This window comes from Petromyzon marinus, chromosome 18, assembly GCF_048934315.1.
Source record: "Petromyzon marinus isolate PM22_M1 ecotype Great Lakes invasive population chromosome 18, UKy_Petmar_22M1.pri1.0, whole genome shotgun sequence".
NCBI lineage: Eukaryota > Metazoa > Chordata > Hyperoartia > Petromyzontiformes > Petromyzontidae > Petromyzon > Petromyzon marinus.
Genome location: NC_133684.1, coordinates 11,925,853 through 11,951,453, shown reverse-complemented (window position 1 = coordinate 11,951,453; position 25,601 = coordinate 11,925,853). Strand labels below are relative to the sequence as shown.

Sequence of the window (25,601 nt, the reverse complement as noted above, 5' to 3'; positions counted from 1 at the left end):
AGACAGCATGACTGCTTCTTCTGCTGATTCACTGTCAGTCAAATGTAAAGCTAACCTGATTTCTAAATTCAACCACCTATCAAAGAAGAACCCAGTTCCACATATAACAAAACTAGATGTTAACAAAATCGTCATTAATCAGAGTAGCACCCCGATTTCGGACAATCTGAAAACAGTACTGGCTAGGGGACTGAATTTTGCTGTCACCCCAAAACACATACCAGTAGATGATATCAGCTCTCAGGTCGATGTAGCCCTCAAAGGCGTAGGACACATCCAAGCAGACGTTGCGAGAGCTGAAATAGCCACTATTCTTAAGAATGCTAAGAAACCCATTAGTAACATCAGCAAAAATGAACGCTCTCAACTCGCGAATTAAAAAAAAAACAGAAGTGATATAGTCATCCACTCAGCCGATAAAGGCAACGCTACTGTAATTATGGATAAAGATTCATACAACAACAAAATCCAGAATCTGCTCAACGATGGAAGTTACTCAAATATTAAAAATGACCCTACCAATAGCCTAGCGATGAAAACCAACAAGATCATCACAAGTTCGACCTCCCTAATCGACCCAACTAAACGTCCCTCCCTAAAACCTTCTGCTGCAAGACCCCCTAGATTCTATGGTCTTCCCAAGATTCATAAAGAAGGCACCCCACTACGACCCATCGTATCCACGATCAACTCCCCTACCTATAGACTAGCCCATTTTCTGTCAGATACCTTGCTGCCTTTCACTGGCAAGACTGCCTCAGCAGTACTTAACTCAGCCCAATTGGTCTCTATGGTCAAAGACGTTATACTGTCCCCTGACGATATCCTTGTCAGCTTCGATGTGGTCTCTTTGTTCACCAAGGTCCCAGTACCTGATACCATTGAAATAATTGAAAATGTGGTCCAACGTGGACTAGACCCCGACACACCTGCACTGGTTATGCACTGCCTCAACAATACCTACTTTACTTGGAATGGCTCCTTCTACAAACAAAATGAGGGTACCCCCATGGGATCCCCCTTGTCACCAGTGATAGCCAATATTTTCATGGAGAAATTTGAATCAGACGCCATCCAGACTTCCACCCTCAGACCTTCCCTGTGGAAGAGATATGTGGATGACACTTTCGTCATTTGGCCACATGGCCTACCAGCTCTGAACCTTTTCCTACACCACATCAATTCCAGACATCCCGCCATCAAATTCACCATGGAAGTGGAGAAAGATGGCAAGCTACCATTCTTAGATGTTCTGTTTGAGAGGAGACCTGATGGCTCATTGGGGCATTCTGTCTACAGGAAACCCACCCACACAGATTCCTACTTGAAACCTGATTCCCACCACCACCCAGCCCAAAATAATTCTCTCAACAAACTTTATACCATAGGGCTCATTGCATTTCCGACCAATGCCACCTGACCAGTGAATTAAAACATGTACACCTGGCCCTCAAAAGGAATGGATACTCTGACCGTACCATCTGCCAAGCTGTTTCTCCCTCCATACAGAAACAACCACTTGATACTCCGGTCAAAACCATCACACTACCATATATAGCAGGCGTTACTAAAAAGATTTCCAAAATTCAAAACAAACACAAGATCCAGGTCCGGTTCAATACAGTACACAGAATTCGTGATCTGATCCCATCCGTGAAGGATGTCATTCCTGACTTACAGTACCCCGGGGTTTACAAATTGAGTTGTACCTGCGGTGATTGCTATATCAGGGAGACAAAGCAACATGTCTCTGACCGAATTCGCGAGCACAAATCAGATTTGAAACACGGCAAAACGAATTCTTCTGCCGTGGCTGATCACTGTTACAACGCTGTGGGTGATCACGATATAATTTTCTCCGATACCAAGGTTCTTTGCAAACCCACGGGTTTTTATCGGAGATTTGTTCACGAGACAATTCAGATCTACAAACACAGACACAATTTCAACCGAGAAGATGGTTTCAAATTAAGCAACCATTGGAAAGATGTTCTAAATCGAACTAAACATTAAACTAATTTTCAATGGTAGAGTATATTTTTCAAGTAGTGGTACCCCAAACTTTTGCAGCTCTTAAAAATTCCCTTTTCACACCATCAATAGGTAAACTCCCCCCCCCCCCCCCCCCCCCGCGCCAAACGGCAAGTCCACCCGCACGTACACCACCTCTATGCTAAGTCGGCCAATCAAATACTAATTTTTATGCTAATTCCTTTGTTAAGGCACCTTGTTTCCTCGCACACAGCTTAAAGGTCCGCGGTCTGAGCATGGCTGTGTTTCACTTCAGCGCTGTCCTCGAGACAGCCTGATCCCTTCACCTGATGAAGGCCGCTTGTGTTGTGGCCGAAACATCGTGATTTTAGTTGTTTTAATTTTTTACCTACGTGACTTTACCGAATAGAACCAAAGAGTATGGATCTTTGCAGTCACGAAAGCTTTAAATTTAGAATTGATTGGTCAGATGGCAACATAAGTTATAAATCAATGTCTAGGTTATTTAGCCATTTAAACGACATTGACTGTAAGCTAGTGGATTGCTTTTGTACCACCGCTAAATGATCACGAGAGGCAGCAGTTGACTCTATTTCGTTGTTTGTCCCTATGTGCAGTTGCAGGTATAACTGTTGTTTTATCTTCAACTTGCGTGGAAGATAAGCGCATCGGCCATGCGAGATGTTAACTACCTCACGTGATATACAGGAGGTCATTAATTCGATCCCGACGCCTGGCACCTGTATATTTGGAGTTTGCATGTTCTCCCTGCTGTCGCGTGGATTTTTCTCCGGGTACTCCTGGTTTTCCCTCCACATTTAAAAACATGCATTGAGAATATTTGGCTGCTATAAATTCCCACATGCTAAGCCACTCCCTTGAGATATTAGTTGTGGCCAGGTCGCTTCTGAAAAAGAGCTTTTCAGCTCAGTGGGCCTTACCTGGCAAAATAAAAAATATGTTTTCAATAGTCGATAGAATGCCGTTCACCGTGGCCCTGAGTTCACACTTTACGGGTTCATGGGCATTGGCATCTGTCAAACCCCCAATAATAAATTCCATCATCTTGGCACTGAAATCAAAATGATACGTTTACATTTTTGATTGAAAGCTTTCGTGACTGCAGGGATTCATATTCTTGGTTCTTTCGGTAAAGTCACGTAGAAGGGAAACAATAAAATAATAAAAATATTAAACAATAAAATCTACGTGACTTTACCGAAAGAACTAAGAATATGGATACGTTTACAGTTACACCGCACATTATGCACGAAGTATATCCAAGCGTAGAGTAAAGACGTAATTCAAACCATTAAGAAAAGTGAGTAGCCTTGGTGAAGAATAACAATGCAAGAATGGGATCATGAATGATGGTCAAATAATGGAAATGCAGTGGCAGCCAAGGATTTCCGCGTCCACCGAGGGGATGGAATGGTGACAATACGTGTGCAGGAACTGGGTGGATTAGTACACCGCAGCATTGTGAGAGGTGGTAGCAGGTTGGTAGGCCTTCATCCAGCAGTAGAATGATCATGACTGATGATGATGATAATGATGATGATGACGGGGTCTCCTCACTTTTTTGAACAGATAAAGAAGTTCTAACATAACCTATATATAATCTCTCTTTTGCATAAGATTAATTTATCATAGGATTTGATCAAATAAGATATAGTGATTAATTAATATGCATATGACATACTAGTTCAAAAAGCTTGTCTTCGCCAGATATAAGTTTTCAATAAATATGATCATTAACCTAATATGATTTTTTACAATTTATATCTACGATCAGACACTAACAAATACTCTAAAAATGTGTATTTTTCCACCAAAAAAGCAAAAATTGTTGACTTGATTTTTCTTATATTTAAAGACGTACCCATCGGAAACCTCTCAAATTTATAGATTCCGTTGTTTTTTATTATTTGAAAGACCACATTTTTTTAACTTAATAGTCTCTCAAAATCGAGATTTTGGGGCCTTAAAATGAAAAAGCTCGAATTTTCTGCTTTTCCTGTTGTTTGTGTCCTAAAAGCTACCTATGTACACAATGTAAGCTTTCTACCTTGTCGGGAAGTACCCGAGAGGTTTTTGAGACATACAGGTTAAGGTCTTTAAAAATACGATGTTATGTGTTAGCTAACAATTTACTATAACCAAACTGAGTGATAATAATAGTATTTTGGTTTCGCCCACATTGTCATGGCGTTACACTACCACTCAAACCACATCCAAGTCACTGTTACATGTGAGACATCCTCAGGCTCTCACGTGGTTAAACAAAATATACTTGAAACTTTGACCATCCACGTTAAAAACCTTACCATTCACTGTACACGGTGGTGGGTCAGATGTCTTGTGACCCCCGATTAATTGACCCCAAATTTGTTTTCCTTTTGCATATTAAGTTCGGTTTTAAATAAACCATACTTACCAAAAATATATAAAGTTTTGCAAAGTTAAATAATGGGGGTCACAACACCATACTGTACAGTTCTCTCCCAACACACCACCACCATAGACAAAGATCCCCCGTAAAGCCTTAACAGACTCTTGGGGCAAGTGCTGTTACCGAGCACCTATGAGGGAGTGGGCGGCCAGCACCACGCCTGGCTGCCTTTGTCTCCCTAGTGACGATGTTTACACACCAGACTAGGTACTCGTTTGAGGCTGAGTCGACCTATGGGGGGCCCAGGACCGGTTCAGATAATCATCACTCGTGTTGCTTTTGAGCAGGAATCGAACCCACGTTGCCGGGTTCGTAGCGTAGCGCGCTAACCGTTACTCTACCGCTCACCATGCACACAGCACCACCTTACCTTACAAACAGTTTTTCTTCCTAAGTCTAACCATCAAAACAAAACCAACATAATAAAATGAACAAAGAAAATTGAAGCACATGACTGTGTAAGTTTCCGCAAACAACTCTTACATCCTTTATTACGAAATTACCGCATTGCTCATCTCACTTAAATCCCACACACCTGACACCAAGCCCCGTCTTACATTACGAGTTTGCTCGAGCTTGCAACACCAGACGCATTTCCTCCTCTGCGACATGTTGGTCCAGCAGAAGTTTTTTTTTTAATCTGCTACACTCACCTGCATTTGTGGCAATAATGTTCAAACAACAAATAGGCACCGACTACAAGGCATCAAGTCTGCACTAACCACGCATCATACTTGTTGTTAAACATGCAAACAAATATGCTTGGATAATGTGGACATTGTCCTTCAAACTGATTGGCCTACGCCAGAGATAGCCTCTTTCATGGCTTTGTCTCACCGGTGATTGAGACCAAAAAAACGACAAAAGACCAACAGCACAAGGAAGATGCAAACGCCAAAACATAAATAACTGGGCGTCTTTGGTGTAGAGAGGAGGACATTGTGACTGACTGCTTCGGAGCATTCTCCTGAAAGCTGTCATACAGGGTGACACTGAGTGAAGATAGAGCTATAAAGTGGTCCTAAGATTTCCTACGGTCAACTCAGCCTTACATCTTCTGAGATAACAGAGGGAGCCGCTCGGATTTAAGCCAATTATTGATGAACAGCGATTAACTCTTGGATCATCTTAAGCAATGTATGGACCCTTTGTTTCATCCTATGGTTGAATTACTCAAAGCCAAATGCATAAAACATAAACTTGTGTTATATGATACCAGGCAGACCTCGCCCAACGCGGGTGTTACGTTCTTGGAAAATGCCGTGTTCAGCAAAACCGCCTTCGACAAATAATAGACCTTACAGGAAAAATATGATTGCATTCCTGAGTCCGAAATTATTACCCCCTCCCTCTTTGTTCAACTCAGGGGTCTACAATCAAAATACCAAGAAGAGCAATTTTTTTCGAATTCGGTCAACAAAAGTCAAGCATTCAAGAGCCGCAATGCATGTGAATAACATCACGAAATAGTCGTTAAAGAGCCGCATGTGGATCTTGAGCCACAGGTTACCGGCCCCTGGTTTAACTAACTCTACATGATTTTAGACCATGTTGTTGTACTCAGAGATGCCGAGTCGCTCTCCATTTCTTTTCTATTTATCCTCAACACAAAACCCCCGTCTCCATTCCTCTTCTCGCACTGTGGCACTCACGCCCAACGCACGCCTCTGAAGCTGTAAACCCAGCCTGACGTTCGCCCCTAACACTGTCACTTGAACGTCAATTATTCGCTATCTAGACGTCCGTCAAACGTCCTCAACGAGTGGACGGATTCAATGCATGTGTAGTGATGTTAATGGAGTCACTATGGAGCTACTGTCACAAGAGTGGAACTGTGCGTCTTGAGCCTCTCTCTGGCACCAGAGTAGCTATGTCATGGAAGCGGGCCCTAGGGGGCATGGTTCTGGTGGCGGTAAGAAAGAGGGCAAGTAAGGACCTGACAGTCTGGGTGAACCCGAGAGGAACGTGACCGGGACAGGGTAGCGAGGGGGCCCAAAGGGCGGCTTGAGGGACATGTGATGCTTGGTCGAGAACCTTCTGGTGAGATCTATAAGGGGGCGTGGCCAAGGGCGGAGCAAGGCAACGCTCAGGAGCATAAAGGAGAGGTCCCGAGAGCGATCACAGCTGTCTGCTGGAATGGACCCTAGGTGCTACGTCTCTTCAGTCTTCGGTCATTAAGCTCGGCTTCATGGGTCAGGCAGTGTGTTACTGACCTGACTCGTTTATGTAGTTACCCTGTTGGGGTCTAGTAACAGTGTACGTTTATGTAGAAACCCTGTTGAGGTGTTATAATAAACGTGTGGCCTCCAAAGTCAAGTGTGTGCCTCCGTAGAACCCACTACACATGCAGCAATGTGAACACTTGCGTTGTGCGCGTTGAATGTGTTACATGGTCACAAAAATACACAAAAAAACATACACACAATTGTTGCTTTTAACAAAGTCCAATACAGTAACAATATCATTAATTTACAGGGCATTTCATTAATTGTTGTTGTTGAGAAACCTAATAAAGTGAACAGAATACATTAACCGCCCCCCTCTGGCCTTCACACCTCTTTGGCTCACAAGTGACGACATCACATCTATCCCTCTATTTAAGACCGATATAGGAGGATTTCTCCATAACTCTGGCTGCCGCCTGATGATGCTAGTTGTAATTACTGGCGAAACGTCGTACTGGAATCGTAAATGGTATGAGTTTACTCTCCAACACACCGGTGTGCTGTACTAGTAACGAATTGGCACGTTTTGTTTACGTGCAAAATTGGCTGTGTCTGATGGTTGCAGGTTTAACGGCACATTTATATTTACGTAATCTAACCCAAAAACCTCTATTACAGAAGACGAGAAATTAGATTTTCATCCGGCAGAGGGTAGTCGCACACAAACACAGGTTTGAGGCAACTGCAACACGCCAAGTGAGCCACTGGGTGTCATGCGCCTTCTAATCGCCATTTTAAGTAGCACGTCCCCTTTTTCAATATTCACTTTTCATGACCGTCAGATGTTCAATTTTCACAGACATTGTATTCTATAGTAGAGCGTCATACCGTTTGTTTGCCTCAGTTGGTGCACTTTTTTGCACATACCTATATTTCAAGTGTGCAAATTTTGTAACTTTTAAAATATCTCGGAAATGTATTTCATATCACATGGAGTTTAAATCTAGCTTGGCTTGGCGAGGCGTGTAAATAATTGTCACGCTCATATTCCTGGGTGAGCGTCTGCCATTTGGTTTAATATTTGTATTGGGGCTGTGACAATGCTTTCATGCAAGCCATATTTTAAGATTATTTATGGCTACGTGCTGATTAACATTGAAAGGATTGTTTGAGTACTACAATGAATATTAATGAGATCACCATTTTTTTTATTACGTGTTGTGTGCAAATCATTAATATTAAAGTGTCTTTAGGCTTCTTCGGGTTTAATGAAAACTTGCAGACTTGAATCTAATGCACATTTGAAACTATAATGATTATTTTAATGTGTCCACAATTTTAAGATCCACACTAAGACGTGTAGGATCCGTAAGCTTTTAGATTAAAAAAATGCATAAAACGCGTGTGGATACACACCAAAACAGTGGAATGTTTATCAAATCATAAAGAAAACATTTCGAGGTATTCAGTACAAAGTGGTTAATTTTCATAACAGGATATAATATTTGAAATAAACCTTTTGAGAAACGTATAATGCTATTTCATCGTACATTATACACACACCGATGCAATATCCACAGTGCAAATAATAAAATCCCATTTCGCCACAAGCAAGCAGGTGAATAAGAAGGCAATTTTGCACAGGCCCAAATGGGTTTGTTCTCCCTTGTCCCAGCTGGCAGACACTAGCATTACAATGTTATCTCCTATGTTTCATGCAATAAATATATATTTATTTTCTGCTCTTACAAATGTTAATGTTGGCTACTTTTCATGTTGTTTAACAAAATCATGATTGACTATTCGTGGGATATATGGCTCCAACCATAGACATGTTTTACACTTTGTTCAGGTCTACCAACAGTAATGAGCACTGTTCCATGCGTGTTTTTGGAGGGGGACACTTGACTGAGCCACTGGAGTTATAACCCCTATATCAGAGTGCAATCGGATCTCTACTGAACGTCTCTTCTGAGACACGGAGGGGAAGATTGTTCCCATAGGTTTATGTACGCTACAGATGAGCTGTACAGGAAGAAGCCCGTGAACAAAAGTAAAAGGGCTATCTTTAAAAAAAATACTAAAGATAGAATATTTAGAAATTCCACAATGGCTACAGTTCTTGTATTTTCTAAGGGGAATAAACACTTGACATTGACGTTTCCCGCGTAAATCCAGAATGTTTTAGTCTTGGTTCTTTCTGCAAAGTCACGTAGAAGGGAAATAATACAATAATAAAAATAAAATAATATTGTTTTATTTTTATTATTGTATTATAAAATAATATTGTTTTATTTTTATTATTGTATTATTTCCCTTCTACATGACTTTACCGAAAGAACCAAGAATATGAATCCCTGCAGTCACGAAAGCTTAAAATCTAAAAATGTTTTAGTCGTTTAAAATTTGCAGATACTCGTACTAGATGGGTTCTATTTTGCACACAGGAATTATGTTGAGTGTATAAAGGTTTTGACAGTGAACATGGTTATAAAAAGAAAAATAACTCAATGCTTTGAATATGCCTCATCGACATTTTGTCATTGTTATGTTATGCTCTTATATAATGTGGTTGTACCGTATTATTGTTCAATCACCTTTGACTTGTTTAAGGATTGCCTCGTGCCCAACAAAATACAATACCTGGAAGTGCATTTCAGGTCAAATAGTTAGACATTGTTTGCATTCATAGTAGAGTAGTAAGGCAAATGAATCCCAGTAATCCCATTGTGTGGAATAAAATGTCACAAGGCTTTTATAATGTGTTGCATTGGGATTGATAATTATTGGTGGTATTATTAGAGGTGTTTAAGTGGTGGTTTAAATGTAGTCAATCTTCAAAGTGTGCTTGTGTAAAAAAAATAAAACCATGCATATTTTTTTTATTTAAAGCTTTCGTGACTGCAGGGATTCATATACTTGGTTCTTTCGTTAAAGTCACGTAGAAGGGAAAAAATAAAATAATACAAATATAAAACAATATGTGGTTTCAGGAAAGGGCGGTCCTGCACAGATGACACATTTTTTGTCCGTCTGCTACAGCAGAGGTGTAGGGAATTCCAACAAGACCTGCATCTCTGCTTTATTGACCTAGTCAAGGCCTATGATACCATCAGTAGGCCTGGACTCGAGGTTGTTCTTCGTGCTCTCGGAATCCCTGACTCTGCTCACGATCATTAAGGACCTTCATGATAGTGAGCGGGCCCGGGTAAAACTACGTGGCCGGGAGTCGAAGCCATTCCCTATACACCTTGGGGTGTGACAGGGATGTCCTCTGGCTCCCACATTATTTAACATATATTTCGACCACGTAGTTTTTGATGCCTTCAATGGCTGTACCGGAGGAATTTCCATCTGCTACAGATACAATGGGAGGCTGATTGATGCCCGGTGCGGTCAAGGGATGGCTCCCTATTGGTCAACCATGTTATGTATGCCGATGATCTGGCAATTGCTGCTCACTCAGAGGAGGAGTTGGAAGTGCTGCTGCTGAACCTGAAACGTGCCACTAAGAAGTGGGGCCTTACCATCAGTCCCACCAAAACTAAGCACCTACCTGGGTATTTTGTACCATCAGACACTCCAACTGCCCCATCACCAACTCCCAATTGGTGATGGGGCAGTTGTGGAGAGAGTGGAGAGTTTCCCATACCTGGGCAGTGTGTTCATGACCGGCTGCGGTTTAACAGCAGAGGTCACACTCCGAATCAGTCAAGCGGCATTATCTTTCATCGGTTGTGTAATGCTGTGTGGAAGCTACCTGGTCTGTCGCTCCACATGAAGCTTCAGGTCTTCTCGGCCACAGTCATGCCCGCCCTTCTCTACGCTTGCGAAACGTGGACCTCCCTAATGGAACATCTTTGCTGGTTAGTGAGATTTAAGCTGGCCTGTCTACGATCCATCCATTGTGTGAGGTGCTCACAAATCCTTGAAAGATCTGGACAAAGTCCCATCGGTGAGCTTCTCCGGCAGGCAAGTCTGCATTGGCTGGGTCGCATGCCCAGCCATCACATGCCTAAATAGCTTTTGGTCGGCCGGATACAGAGGGCTAGATGGGCGCGGCATGGGCTAGAGAAGAGATGGAGTGATGTGGTACAATAGGATTTGGAGCTGAGTGGACTTGCCGATGACTGGTACCAGCGGTGTCAAGATCGGCCTCTGTGGAGGAGGCTCGTGATAGATGCTGTTGGGCAGTTGGAGGCAATCGCCCTCCAACAACAACGGAAGGCAGAGGAGCGGCGCTCACTCATAACAACGAGTGGAGTGCCGGGTGGCTAAAGCACAGCAAGTTGGTACAGTAGGGGGCACAGGTGGTGCATCGGCCAGTCATCTCAGTCAGTCGACCCGTGGCACCTGGATATGTCCCGTGACCTCCTGCCAGCGGGCATTCAACACTTAACATGGCCTCAACGTGCACATAGCCTGGCACAAGCGCCGTGCTGACGTCACCGCCACTTAGTGGCGAATGGCAGTTGTTGTTGGTGTGTGGTGAGTGGTGGCGTATCGGCTAGCGCTCTGCCCTACGAACCCAGTGACCCGAGTTCTATTCCCGCTCACAGCCACCAACCCTGGTGAAGATTATCTAAACTGATTCTAGGCCTCTCCTTGGTAGACTCAGCCTCAATTAAGTACCTGGTGCGCTGTGTAAACATCGCCACTGGGAGACATTGCCACCCACCCCCTCGTGTGCCGTTCTGGTCTTCATAAGTGGTCTCTAACAACACTTGCCCCAACAGTATGTTAAGGCTATACGGGGGGTCTTTGTATTTGGTGTGTGGTGTGCTGATTGTCCGTGCGCTTGTTTGGAACAAGTGTGATTGGTGTACCTGCGTGGGGATTCGTATTATTGTATTATTGTGTCACATAGAAGTTGTAAGCAAAAGCTCCAAAAAAATGTGCCTTTAAAATGGTATGACTGAATACACCTGTGCAAATCAGCGGTGTGGTCACAGCTATATTAGTCCATGAGTCCAGACCAGATATTTCACTGTTTAGTACCAACTGAGCTGCTACAATTTATTTACATGACCAATAACATTAAAGTGTACTAACCATTGTAAATGAGTGCATTATCAAGTAATTTACTCACTAACCATGTAAATAAATTGCTATGACGAAAATGTTTTACACCTTGTACCAATTTCTGCGCTGGCCCAAGGACTATTAGCAGCTACATTGCTACTGCGCCGTTATTTTCAGTGCATTCCACTCTAAATGCTTAACAGCAGTGGCAACAAACTTAATCCTTGTATACAGAAGTCACAATGCCAAGCATATGCACACAACTTGTATATTTCTGAGCCGTGATATCTTGACTGCCAGCTATCATCACGTTAAACTAATACAAGGAGTGCCTTGCATGTTGTGTAACAGCCCGACACCAACATAATTTCCTGAAGCACACATTTGTGGAGGCTACATGAAGTTATTTACCAGATCCAGCATGGACAATACAGCTGAGATGCACCTTCTGGTGTAAAAAAAATTTCTATGCATGGCATTTATCAAAAATGACAGCCCGAAGTGCTGCCGTTTAATTCGTAAAATTGGTGACTGCATAAACAAAAATAGCATCATTAATCTTGTACCAGCATTTGAAGTGGAAACAAAATATATACTTATCGAGAACTTGATATCATTTGGGAAAAGTTGATCCAATGAATCATGTGAAAGTTACTGCCAGTTTCCTTGTTTTTGGGACCTGCATGTGTGTATCACGAACACAAACATTATCCCTGTTTTTTAATGCACAGTGTGCGTGTTTTGCTCTGAGAGCATAATTTATATTATCTTGCCATGTTTCATTTCTTAGTGGCATTTCACTGAGGCGACGGTTACAAAACTGGAGTTCTGAAGCCAGATGCAACTTCTTAGTTGTGCCCTCCTCCCCCCCCCCCCCCCCAAGGGGTTAAGCTCTAGCCTCTATGCGGGTAGCCGAAGGCAATTCCAGCTTTCTATAGCAGCCCCACTCCACTTGTATCAGCTGCCTCGGCATTGCCAGACCGTGACAACATTTTCCGACACATCAACTCCTTCTCCAGCTTGTCTCTCCAGGGTGTCCCGACAGCTAAGTCTGCAGCCTGACCTGCCGTGCAGCTGCTTGGATGCATGGCTGTCGTTCCCTTTAGGATGACTGACACGGCTTTACATCGCACTCTGTGCGCATGGTGTGTGTGCTGTGAGGAGCGGTGGCGTCGCGATTTACGAACCCGGCGGCCCGAGTTCGACTCCTGCTCACGGCCAGCACCGGTGACGATTATCTGAACCTGTCCTGGGTCTCCCTAAGTCGACTCAGCCTCAAATAAGAACCTGGTGCGGTGTGTAAACATCGCCACTGTGAAGACAAAGGCGGCCGGGCCACCCACCCTTCGTGTGCCGTGCCGGCCTTCATAGATGCTCGCTAATGGCACTTGTCCCAACGGTCTGTTAAGTCTATGTGGGGGATCTTTGTCTTTGTGCGCATTCTGATGCACTCAGCGTAACGGTTCCCAGTTGCCACCCTGGGGACTGTGAAAATAACGTGGTATCCCAAAAGGAACGGAGGCTTTGCCAAACACTGTGGGCTGGATTCCGACTCTCAGTGGGCGGATTGCAGGCACCTCTTACTTTTCTAATTTCTAACTCTGGGTGTGGCCTCGAGACATTTCTGTGAATTGCAATGAGGTCTACAGTTAAGTTGACTGCAAGTTGTCACAATCTGCATGGGAAACGTTGCATTCCCATGTCATTATTACAGTAGCGTAAGAGCATTTATGGAGGCCATTTTCGAGGTAACATTTATATGCTACAAAACAATGAAATCATCTTAATTATGTGTAGTCACAGGAATGCGAACCGCAAACATTCTATAATGTGTGAAAAAATGCCGTACCCTCGTTTCGCATAGAATGCATGATGTACCAAAGCCTCTTCAGCAATGAGTTTATTTCGGTGGCCCCAATAACCACAAAGCGTTAGCAGGATGTAGCAGCACTATAAATGATTAAATGCACAGCCAAACATTTCGGAAATCAAGCAGAGGTGGAGACAACATTCCTAGTCACCACTGATGGTGAGCATGATTTTTTTTGCTGTATTGCGTTTTTAATGCTTTGCAACTAAGGTCGAAAATGTTTATGCATTCGCTCTGTCCATCAATGTGTTGGGGAAGGGGGGGGTTCACAACCCTGAGTCATGCCGCAATGAAAGAGTCGAGTCCCGAAAGTGCCGACTGGCACAGAGTATAGTGGAAATGATTAACCCCTACTCTGGCACTGCTGAGCTCCGAGCCAGTCAGATGGTTTTTAGGTCAGCTTATCACAGTTTGGTGTTCGCTCTGCAAATAACCAGTGGAAAACCACCCGTAACATAATAGCCCCATGCTGGCATGGCTCAAATGTGCCAGTGGAAGAGGGGTATAGTAGTCTTGGTAGGTGAAATTAACTCGTGGGTGGCGTCAAACACTCGAAATAGGACTCTTGGAGGGAGAATCAGCTGGTGGGGGGAATCAATTAGTCATCAGTGAAAGAATAAAAACACCCTAATATTGTTTAACTTGCATTCACCGAAGCAGTAGCTTGATAGCCAATGTTGTCAGCTGTTTAATAACACCTCGGCTTCATCAAACAATAATTTTATGGGACTATTGTAAAACACACATGTAGGTATAATGCTACAATCTCTCTCAGGGACACCATGTGCCTTCCGGAATTTTACTGCTGGCTCACAGAAGTTGATTTAAAAATCGATTTGCCTATACCTCGAAGAATTTAAAAAGATCGCACAGTGATTTAGTGCTGTTGTCCCCTTCAGTGATAATGGCTCCAAAATGACAGAACAGCCACTTCCTAAGCCAAGGCTTGAGGCATAAATATGCAGCAGACAAATGTAATAAGCTGCCAGATCACGAGGACAGGTTTGCCAATGGCCTCGTGATGGTTTTGTTCAGCTTTGAACCAAATACACTAAATTGTATAGCGCATTGCTCAAGCACTGCATTAAAGACACACAATCTGGCGTTCGTGTGTGTAGATTATATGAGTCAATTGTGATAACATCTCAAAAGTCTGGTGAAACTTAAAATTAAATTAAATATTATAGCAAAAGGAAAATGTCACACAGTGGCTTTTACACTCACTCATCCCCAGCATTCAGCCTTAATTCAGCAATGAAAATTCCACACTCCATGTAATCATGATATCGTAGGTGAGAAAATATATAATGCATGCCTCGATTCATCAACTTGTAGAAGTGGAATTTAACAAAAAACATGCTTTCATCTTTTGCTCTTCTTTTACTGTCTTTAATAATTGAGATTAACAGACTTTGTAAGATTAGTTCCATTTAAAATTATTACATTTTATGGAGGGAAAATTCCAATTCAGCTGGCCCCAATGGTATCCCGGAATTGTTATTAAAGTCCGCATTAAACGCCAAAGCCTCTGTGGCATATTTGAAATCTGTCAATTATCTTCAATCTCAGTACCTAATGATTTGAAATTGGCAAATGCACATCCCCTTCACAAATGCGGTGGAATTATACATCCCCATCATTGTAGGGCCTCGTGGAAACGTGCTCAGTCCAAAATCCAAGATATAGTATCTAGAATGCAGCGTGGTTCGTATTTAGAGGCCATTACATTCTTAAATGCCACCCAATTAGGTGTCATATCTGGGCAAAATACTATAACTGCTACCTCCACAGTACCAAATTACATTTAGATAACAATAGGTATATTCAACCATCTTTATTGATCTCAAAATAACATTTTATGTGGTTGACCAAGATGCCCTGAGCTGCCACAGACCTAGACATCTACCTAGGTCTAAGGCCACTCTTCGACTCTGATTAGTCTAAAAGGGCCTAGTCCCAGCACACTATCTCTTATTCCTACATATAACATGATACAATATTTAAATTTTATTCAGGTGCTAAATGCTCTTCAAAAATATCTTGGAGTAATCTCATGTACCTTGGGTCGCAGTGTATTTTTCACCAACAATTTGAATTAACGCATGACAAAATATGGTATTTCTAATAAATAGTTATGTTCAAATTCAATGATACATTCCACAAATACTACTTGATGGAAATTGGTCAAATGCAATTTTCATAGGTGTACATTTGATGAAATATGCTGTAGCATTTCTCATGCATCCTTAAACACATCTTTAACTACATATGTCAGCTTCTGTTATGCAATAGCATGCATAATAACTTACTGTTGTGCTTCAAACCATGCAACTCTCCCATGCTTTAATTTGCCACTGGATGTTATGTTTTTAAATAATGTATTCATCCGAAGCCAGCGGGGGGTGAGGTGGCACGTGCCCCTCCCCCCATGATCCGATCGAAATCCTTAATTCTTAATCCTTAATTTCGATCGGATCATTGGGGTTATTAGTAATAAATCGGCATTTTGCGACCCACACTGCCACTGTGTATCATATTATGACGTGCCAGGGCACCTATGAGATGATAGGATAATAGTCTGAGTTCATAACTGGCAATAAGTAACGGCAAAGCAGTTATAAGTGACTCAGACTTATGCGCGGTTGCGTATACAGGACACGACTTCCCTGCAGGCTTTCACCTTCAGCGAGCACGATGCCGATCACACACGGTTCGAAATCGACCCTCGATGGATGGCTGCGCCATCGCCGCACACGCGTCGAATAAAAAGCAAGGGACAAGTCCTTTACTTACTAACAACTCCTCTATCATTTTTCATTGCTGGAGGGGTTGCCCCCCCTACCTAAAAATCCTGGCTCCGCCATAGCATCCGTTTACTTTCATGAATTGCACACTGCGACCATGCCAGTGCTTATTATTCCAATACAACAGCACGAGCTCATTTCTTTAGAAATTATTTTCGTGTTTAGTTTTTTTGTCCTACCGCCACACCTCCGATTAACACGGTTGGCTAGGTACGGTGCAAATAAGTTCAACATACATACGAGCAGCAATGCATTCCTGTGCTTAACTCCGAAGCCATGTCTCCATTATATTGCCAGCCATGGCATGGAATTCGTCTATCCTACCATATACATGTATCACGTGGACTCAAAAGTCAAAGTTTCTCTCTGTTCAAGTAATTGCGGGGTAGTCATCATTTCTACTGGTAACAATGATTCAGTATTGGAAATTGTACATTCCTGTACTTCGCATTTCTAAGGTTGGAATAGTCTCTCAATGAGAGAACTGCTTTTGACAATTTTTCAATATTATGAAATGCCAAAACATGTGATGAATATATGTTCAACTTCATTCACACGGTACATAGCCAACTGTGTTAATTAGAGGTGCTAATCGGAATGTTATGAATAGTATATCAATTTAATCATTTATCAATTAATATATATTTAAGACTCGCAATGCGTGCATTGTATTATATAAACGAACACATTTTTTTACAAAATTATATGTACGTGAAAAGCCAATGTTACATTTTATCTAACACCTGTACAAATGAGAAACAATCAATTCATGAGAATAAAAAAGCCGAGGCTTAAAACAATCTGATTATTGGGTTAAATCGCAGCCAGTGGATCGTAATAATGCGTAGAATAGTGGAGCGATGAGGTGGGGGGCGAGGTGACTCCACCCCGAAAGTGAAACTCCCTTTCTGAGCATTGACTTCTGAAAAGATAATCGCGTGGTGCGCGAGACACCGGCGCAGAACAGGAAAGGCAGTGCATGGGACGCGATTGATGTCTTCATTGACAGAAGCGCTGGGAGTTCCTCTTCGAGCACAGAACAGCAAGACATTAATAGCCGCTTAAAAGAAGGAGCGCTTCCCGGCCAGTGCGGACTTTCAAACTTCAACAGAAACGTGAAAACAGAAGACTTATATGTATGTGCTGTGAAAGTCAATAACGTTTACATGTGGGCCATTCGTTATAACAATTGAGATAATAGCGACTTAGATAGGGAATATTGTGCTCTGAGCAACAGGGAGCAAAATACATTTTCTTTGTTCATCATCATTATCATGAGTATACTGATAGTCCATATATAATGCATGATGTGCACATCTGTGGAATCAGAAATGTGGACCATGATGGGTTTCAGAAAATCGGTCATTACCAACTGGAACTAAAATATGAATTTTATCAATATAGTTTTTCGACTGTACTATCAAGTTATCATTTCAGTCATCCTGTGCAGAATGCTCAACTGCTATGCATCTGCCATTTTATTGAGGGACTGTTTTGTTGATGTCTTTGCTGCCTTGCTCAAGCTTGATAAAATCGGAATTATATAATAAAATTAGATTTAGTGACCTGCGTACCATTTTCACTATTTTGCACTCATATCGTGTTTGCTGTTGAAATTTGCTGACCCGCCCATACTGGACATGTGTGAAAAAGAGCTTCATAGCTAATCGGATTACTCCAGCCTAAGCTAGAGATTCTGAGTCTGATGTTGGTTCCGTGAAAACAACGTTATCTTGGAGAACAACTAAAAATTGGAGCACATTGCTCGAATGCTGCATTTCTATATATACGGAAATTGTCACAAATGTTCTTGATAGATTTTCTTACAGGGTTGTAGTACGGCAGTGACCCCGGTAGGCTATGACAAACCGTATGTGACCACAGTTTCAGGCTGTATTCAGTGTTCACTTTCTTATTGTAAAGAAATGCGCGCCTTGTGCTCGCTGCAATCCATTTTAAAGGGGAATTTTTGTTACATTTAATACAAGTTGGAAATCATAGGAAATTACCAAAGGGTCAAGTGGTACAAAGTGGGTGAATAACAAGCTCACATTACATTTTGGTGATTTTGTTTTTATGTTAATTCAATTAAATGCTCAATGCGCACGGTAGTGAAATACCATCCGATAGCCGTGTCCCAAGTGTACAACTGCATATCTAATTTTACTCTCACAATTCCCACCAATTGTATCATTCCACAATTGTGGAATGGCCCCCGAAGTGGGGCCTGGTTAGGTAGCGAGCCAATCGCGAGCGAAAACCTTCCACAAATAAGTGGAAACGTTCAGCCACTGTGTGGGATCGAACCGTCTCGCATGTATGTATATTGAACTTCCTTCGCGCCGTACGTGGCCAACCGTGCTAATCGTTGAGAGGGCCTGTGGCCCATTATGCACAAATTCCTGTGCACGTTTTGCGCCTCCACTACGCAATGTTCATTCTGCGCTTGTACGTAAACTTGAGAGCAGGTTTTTTGTGCTCAAAGCTCTAACTTTGTGTGAAAATGGCGGAATGAAGGGTCACACGATGATGAAAACAAAAAATAATGAAGATGTAAATTATATTATGATAGTTATAACAGCAGATTGTATATGAAGATGATAATGGAAAGTGATTATGTTTATCGCATGAATGATGGCTCATGAAGTTGTTGGAGAGATGGCAATGATGCCGATGGTGATACAATTGATATTGCTGCTGTTGATGTTGCCTCTGCTTACTGATGATGGTGCACTAGAGTGTTCCAGGGAGAGCATCACGGCAATGAGTCCCAATATTGTACTTGTTATTAAGAGTGTTTGGTATGTGTGACCTCAAACAACAACAACAACACATTCAGGTGAAATCAATGTGAAGTTAATAATTACAACTAATAATATACACATTTTTATATATGGCTTTAATATTACTGCAGAAACTTGTGGCAGTATTTTTTTATAAAGAGAATGTAATAAAAGCACAGAATAGTTTAGAATTTCAACAGACACACTGGTATTGTCATTTATTTCTAAAATTAATATTTTAACAAGCACGATGGGTTTAGAAACATCAGAGCGTGTTTCCAATGCAGAGTAATTGATACAATCAAATGCATATGACTCACTGCGTGTGTAATGCATAGCTTTGCACCGTATCATAGTAACACCGTTACATTATATAAAACTACATGATGCTTCCACTTCAGTTAAGGTGAAAATATCGTATTTAGTGGCACAGCATCAGTCGAGACACTTTATTCTCTCAAGGTTATTTAAAATTGATCTACAATAGTAATGTGATTTTGGCAGTTTATAATTACCGTAATTACCCAAACAGGGCAGGTAATGAATAAATAATGTAGCACACACACACATCGACTGCCACCTGTAATTATAATTGTTTATAGCTAGTCATGATGCATTCTGCCGCAACAGTGCTACCACTCGACCATCTTAACCCGCTCCTTGAGGTTTTTACCCTTCACCCGCTTGATCAGGTTATTGCCCTGTTAGCGAAGATGCTCCTTGAAAAAAAAAAGAGTGACGTGTTAGGTCACATGCACGCTAGCGTAGAGAAATAGCAACGCACCAAGGTGTGCTTACAAACAGCAAGAACTTGAACGGCTAGTCAACTTCGTGACCTGGAGCTGACAGCCACCACAAACTCAAGCACACGGGCGAGAAGGCGTACATATGCGACGAGTGCGGCAAGACATTACTCGCGCTCGGCCTACCTGTACGTTTTTCACTTGTGTTTACTGTTGTGGATCTTTGTTATCTTAAAGATGGCAATTCTCCTGCTGTGTATCATACTACTGTCGTTCCCGGCCATATCTAGTGCCACACTCAACTCTACAAACGGCTACCCTCGTTACTTTGCGTCCATACTTGTTGCTCGATTTGCCACTACACCTGCAAATGAAACAGCTCATAGACACTTCTACACTCCATAATTGTATCCTTTTAAACCCTATCTTTGTCCCATTACTTCACCAGCACTCCTTCCAAACTTCATTCTGCTCTTAAAAATAACACCATCTGCGAACTGCTGCTATTCGTCCAAGGTTCACCGCTCTTCATCCTTTCACAGAAAATACTTGTGCAAACTATTAATTCTACTTTTCTTATTTCTGGGTGGTATTGAGCTTCATCCTGGCCCAAATATAAAGAACTCGTATAATTCTGTAGATTTTTCTGGCAGGAAAGGTGTTGGTGTTCTACATGTCAACATCAGAGGGCTTGTGATTAAATTAAGTCAACTTAAACTAGAAATGGCAAATCTTGACCCGGACATTTTTTGCCTAACAGAAACATTTCTCATTCCTGCCGTCAATGACTTGCAGATTACGATTGACAACTACAACCTTTTTCGGCTTGACCGAGGATCTAAAGGAGGTGGAATTGCCATCTATGTTTGTAATACTATTGCATGTTCACCAGCTCACTCCTTGTTTAAAAAATGTTGCTTTGAAGGTTTGGCTCTCAGAATAACTAAAAAAATCTACAGATATTGGTAGTGTGCTGCTATAGACCGCCTAGTGGGAAGGATGTTGAAGCTGCATCTGCACTGAGAGAGCTTTTTGGGGGCCTCCCTAAAGGTGAAATAGTTTTAGTAGGTGATCTAAATTGGAATTGGCTAAACCCGCCGGCCATGGCCACAAATTTTACAGATGAATTTAACCTGTTTCAATTAATAAATGTCCCCACAAGACCCAACCTAAAAAATCCGGGACAGTCATCTCTGCTTGACGTCCTATTGACAAATGCGCCTCACAATTTCACACTGACTGGTGTTCTGGGTAATAACCTTAGTGATCACTCCTTCATTTTTGGTGTGAGATCATCAGCCAGTCCCAAAGCCCCCCCTAAATTGGTTGAGAGGCACTCTATGAGACACTTCAGCACTCAGGCATTTACTAATGATGTGCTTCACTCGGATATTGACAAGGTCTGTGATATCCCCAACCTGACTATGGCTTGGGAGACCTTCAGGTACACGTTTCTCCAAATTCTTAACAAACATGCTCCGTTGGTTAGATTTAAAACTAAAGGCAACCGCCCACCATGGTTTGATCCTTTGATTACAAAGCTCATGAAAACTAGGGACAAGGCTTGGGCATGTGCTCAGAAAAGTAATTTGGTCAATGACTGGCTAGAATACAGGACTTTAAGGAATAAATGTGTAAAAAAAATACGGCATGCAAAAAATGCCTATTTTTCCTCCACTCTCCTGAAATCACATGGAAATGCCAGGATTTTCTGGAAAACAATAAAATGTATCGAAAAGGCATTCAAAATAGACAATCTGCCCGTTGAGCTTAACCGAAATGGGGAATATTTTTCAGATCTGTATTGGGAGTCACCCCTGCTCATGCAAATTCCGAAACCCCAGTCCAAACATTAAACGAATTTAGTTTCCAGCCAATCCATGAAAGTAATGTTCTGAAACAACTGTCCTACCTCAAAGGGTCCTCCTCTACCGGAGCAGATAGTATTCCTGTCTTTGCTCTACTAACTGTTGGTCATCTAATATACAAACCTATAGACCATATTTACAACCTGTCCCTCAAAGAAGCATCAGTTCCTCTAGAATGGAAACATTCCTATGTCTGTCCACTTCACAAAGGCGCCCTAAAGATGATCCAAATAACTACCAACCTATCTCAATTTTGTCCCAGTTGATTAAAATTTTTGAAAAATTATTGACCTACCAAATTAGCAGTTTCCTGTCCACCAACAATCTACTACATCTAAAACAATCTGGGTTCCGAAAAAAATACAGCACCACATCTGCTGCATTAGACTCTCTGAATCACATTTACAGTAGCCTTGATAATAAGCAGTACTGTGCCTGTCTTTTTCTAGACCTGTCCAAAGCTTTTGATATAGTAGACCACAACACCCTGCTTAGTAAACTAAGTTGCCTCGGTTTTTCTGAAAACGCAGTAAAATGGTTAAAAAATTACCTCTTTTCTCGCACCCAAACTGTATTCACAGATGGTTGGAGGTCAAACAGTGTTAAGATAACAAAAGGGGTTCCAAAGGGTTCCATCCTCGGCCCCCTTTTGTTCTCTCTTCATGTCAATGACTTGGGCACTTACCTGGATTATTCCAGGGTACATTTTTTGCATATGACACGATACTGATTACTGCTGGCCGCTCTCCGGATGACGTGATTGCTAAGCTACAGGGTGATTTCAACAAACTACAACATCAGCTAGTTGCTCTTAAACTAGTCCTGAATACCTCCAAAACCAAGGTGCTATGCTTCTCACCAGGACTAAAGCAGGAAGTTATTTTTCCCCAAATACATTCCTTAAATAATTGTCAAATAGAGCAAGTCAAGATCTATAAGTATCTTGGGGTCATCCTGGATTCAAAACTGAATTTTAAAGATCACATTGATTATATTGGTAAAAAGACAAAAATAAAAATTGGTTATTTGTGTCGACACAAGCACTGCTTCCCCCCAATGTTCCGTTTGGAATTGATGAAAGCTACCATACTGCCTCTACTTGACTACTGTGACATCGTGTATAAATCAGCCCCAAGTACTGTACTGAAGAAGCTTGATTCCATCTATCACTCGGCCTTAAGATTTACATTGAACTGCCCATATAGGACTCACCACTGTGATCTCTACATTGGGTCAAACTTAACATCTCTTAATGTTCGACGGCTTGTGCACCAGATCTTATTTATTCACGATGTACTTACAAAAAAATCCGCAGACTACCTGCTGGATCTCCTCTCTGTTTCAAAGAACAAATTTGACCTCAGGTCTTCGCTCATTTACCAGCTTCACATTCCCTATTGCCGTACAAAAACTGGAGGAAGAGCCTTTGCTATTGATCCCCCCAGAGTCTGGAATGCTATTGCCAATAAACTGCAACTTGAATCGCTACCAATGAGATCTTCTCTCAAAACTGCTTTAGATGAGTTGTACACCCCTAGCTGCCACTGCTATTCATTGGCGTAAAATAAAATAAAATGTTTCACTCCGGATGACGCTGCAAAGTATTATCTGTATTTTGATTTAGCGTGCTGATCTTAAAGGTGCATTGAAAAATTTGATACGCCGACCGATGCTTCCGTTGTTGTGGAGTAACTCATGCAGCCAGCTATGGCTCTAGGATTTGGTGTTACATGTTATTTATGTAGTTTATTGTAAAAATTCGGTCACAGTCCTTGTGATCACTGTTACGTTGCAATTATGGCTTTATTTTTTGGTGATTTTGAAAAGTTTTTTGGTTTGGACATGTTTGTTTTGTTGTAGTACGGAGTTAGACTGATGGCATTAATCTAAGTTGTTGTGGTTGTTGCTGTTGTTGTTTGACTTGCATCCTACTGGGATTTTTTGCACACAGCGTTGGTGTACGGTGCTTTTTTCAGGAATATTTTTGCTGTTTTTTTCCATGGATTTTCTGTTTGCACAGTCACACACAGTCACTTTAAGATGTTTTTCTTGTTCGTGTTTTTTTGTTTGTTGTGGTTGCACCCGATTCAAGAGCCGAATGGCTCACAGGGCTATACCAAAATAAACTGAACTGAAAACTGAACTGAACACTCAATACCCATTGAGCCCAGAGCTTGTGTAATTAACTATTTATCCACCAACCCTTGTTCACACCACCAGTGCTGGATCACTGGCCACGTACACCTTAGCCTGCAGCTCCCGACTATCAGTGCAACACACAAACTCAAGGCGCTAGTGCACTGCAGCTATTCAGAGTGAAGACAATGCAGTAGCCAATTAGCAATTATATAGTTAGGGCCCATGAATATACTGCAGTCTATGGCTCAAATCAACGCATGTTTATAAGTTACATGTAATGTACAATTTAGAAACCGTAGTCTTGTAATGAACACTATACATTTAGCCTCTATCATAAACTACTGTATAGTTATTTTAAAGTTGTTGAAGTTTTTAAAGCACACACTTCTCTGTGCCTACACCGAGCAACTCGTAGAGCAGTAATGAATGATGACGTTGTCATCTTCGGTACATACTGCACTGTATATATATATTGTGAGGTGGTGTATATATTTAGAAAACACGACCCTGCGAGTTACATTTGCATTGACCTTTCTTTCTATCGTATGGCTGTTGTAGATGCAGAGACACCGACTAGAATTGCACATGCAGGTGGTCAAACCAGATCATAACCGCGTAACGAGTAGGGAATCGCTCCGATGTCTCCTTTGTGTCTTTGGCTCTTGCATTGCCTCGCTCCTCGTTGTACCACGGTCTGTTCTGGATGACCACAGCCGCACACTGCTGGGAGATTTCGATTTAAAGCTTTCGTGACTGCAAGGATTCATCTTCTTTGGTTCTTTCGGTAAAGTCACGTAGAATGAGAATAACATAATAAATTGATAAAATAAATCAATTGATCAAATAAATCAATTTATTATTTTATTCTCATTCTACGTGACTTTACCGAAAGAACCAAAGAAGACTGCTGGGAGAGTTTTAACTTTTAAATGCATTGGCAACGGCATCACAACGGAAGCGCGCGGTGCTGCACGGGAATTCCCAGCGTGTTGGGCAATGCACGTGAATGACTCGACCATAATTACAAAAGTTTATAGTTAATTACGTCTTCGCTTAGGCATTTTACAAAGAGAGGTGGATGGGAGGAGTACGTAATAGGTTTTAAAAAGCGCGTGTGTGTGTGTGTTTTGTGCCTTTAAAAACGGCGGGGCGTGTATGAGCTTTGTGTATTCCCGTGTCGATTCAGCTGCCGTGCCCGCCACACTTTTTGGGCTAAAGTCGCAGTGGGAACCGCCGGCGTCTCTGGCGGCGGGGTGGGGGGGGGAAGATTTGGGAAGACCGGGGCAGCATCCGGCCCATCCCCGAACACTGACAGACGAGTGATGATCCAATCTCCTCCTTAAGATTATTTTATTTTTTCTTCAGGATGGCCCTCGCATCACCTCGCGTGGACGTCCTGCTGGCCAGTCAGCTCTGCAAGCCACTGGGCGAAAGTCCCTACGTCCAGGGTCGCTGTGTCAATCGTCTAACCACCACCACCACGACCGCCACTGCACAAGGTAACAACGACGACGGCGACAAGAGTCACTGCCTCACAGGTGAGAGCCGGGCACCCGATCTGGCGCGTTCTCTGACGAATGAGTCACGCTCCTCGTTTATTGGACACCCGCGCGGCTACAACCACATCCGTCGTCGACACGAAGCGAGGAGTTTGCACCAAGTGAGGTGGGAGGGTTGGGGGCTGCTGCTGCTGCGTTCGACCTGCGCGGAGCCCCCTGCGGGCGCCAACGGGCTCATAGAGGAAGCGGCGTTGGTGGAGCTTC

At 42.3% G+C, this 25,601-nt stretch overlaps 2 protein-coding genes across 5 annotated transcripts in view; one reads left to right on the top strand and one right to left on the bottom strand.

Moving 5' to 3' along the window:
* The window catches only part of LOC116943676 (polycystin-1-like protein 2), a 143,908-nt gene that overhangs the window by 57,730 nt on the left and 60,577 nt on the right, over nt 1–25,601 (bottom strand). The window lies entirely within an intron of this gene.
* Nucleotides 24,771–25,601, top strand: part of MID1 (midline 1) — a 59,719-nt gene continuing 58,888 nt past the window's right edge. For 2 of the 3 annotated variants that reach the window (XR_012942195.1, XM_076067885.1), the window contains exon 1: nt 24,771–25,376. Coding sequence is in view for 1 of the 3 variants with exons in the window: in XM_076067885.1 (XP_075924000.1) it covers nt 25,205–25,376 (172 nt within the window). In the remaining 2 variants the exon portion in view is untranslated. The remainder of the gene's footprint in view (nt 25,377–25,601) is intronic. The other variant, XM_076067886.1, reaches the window with a different exon arrangement.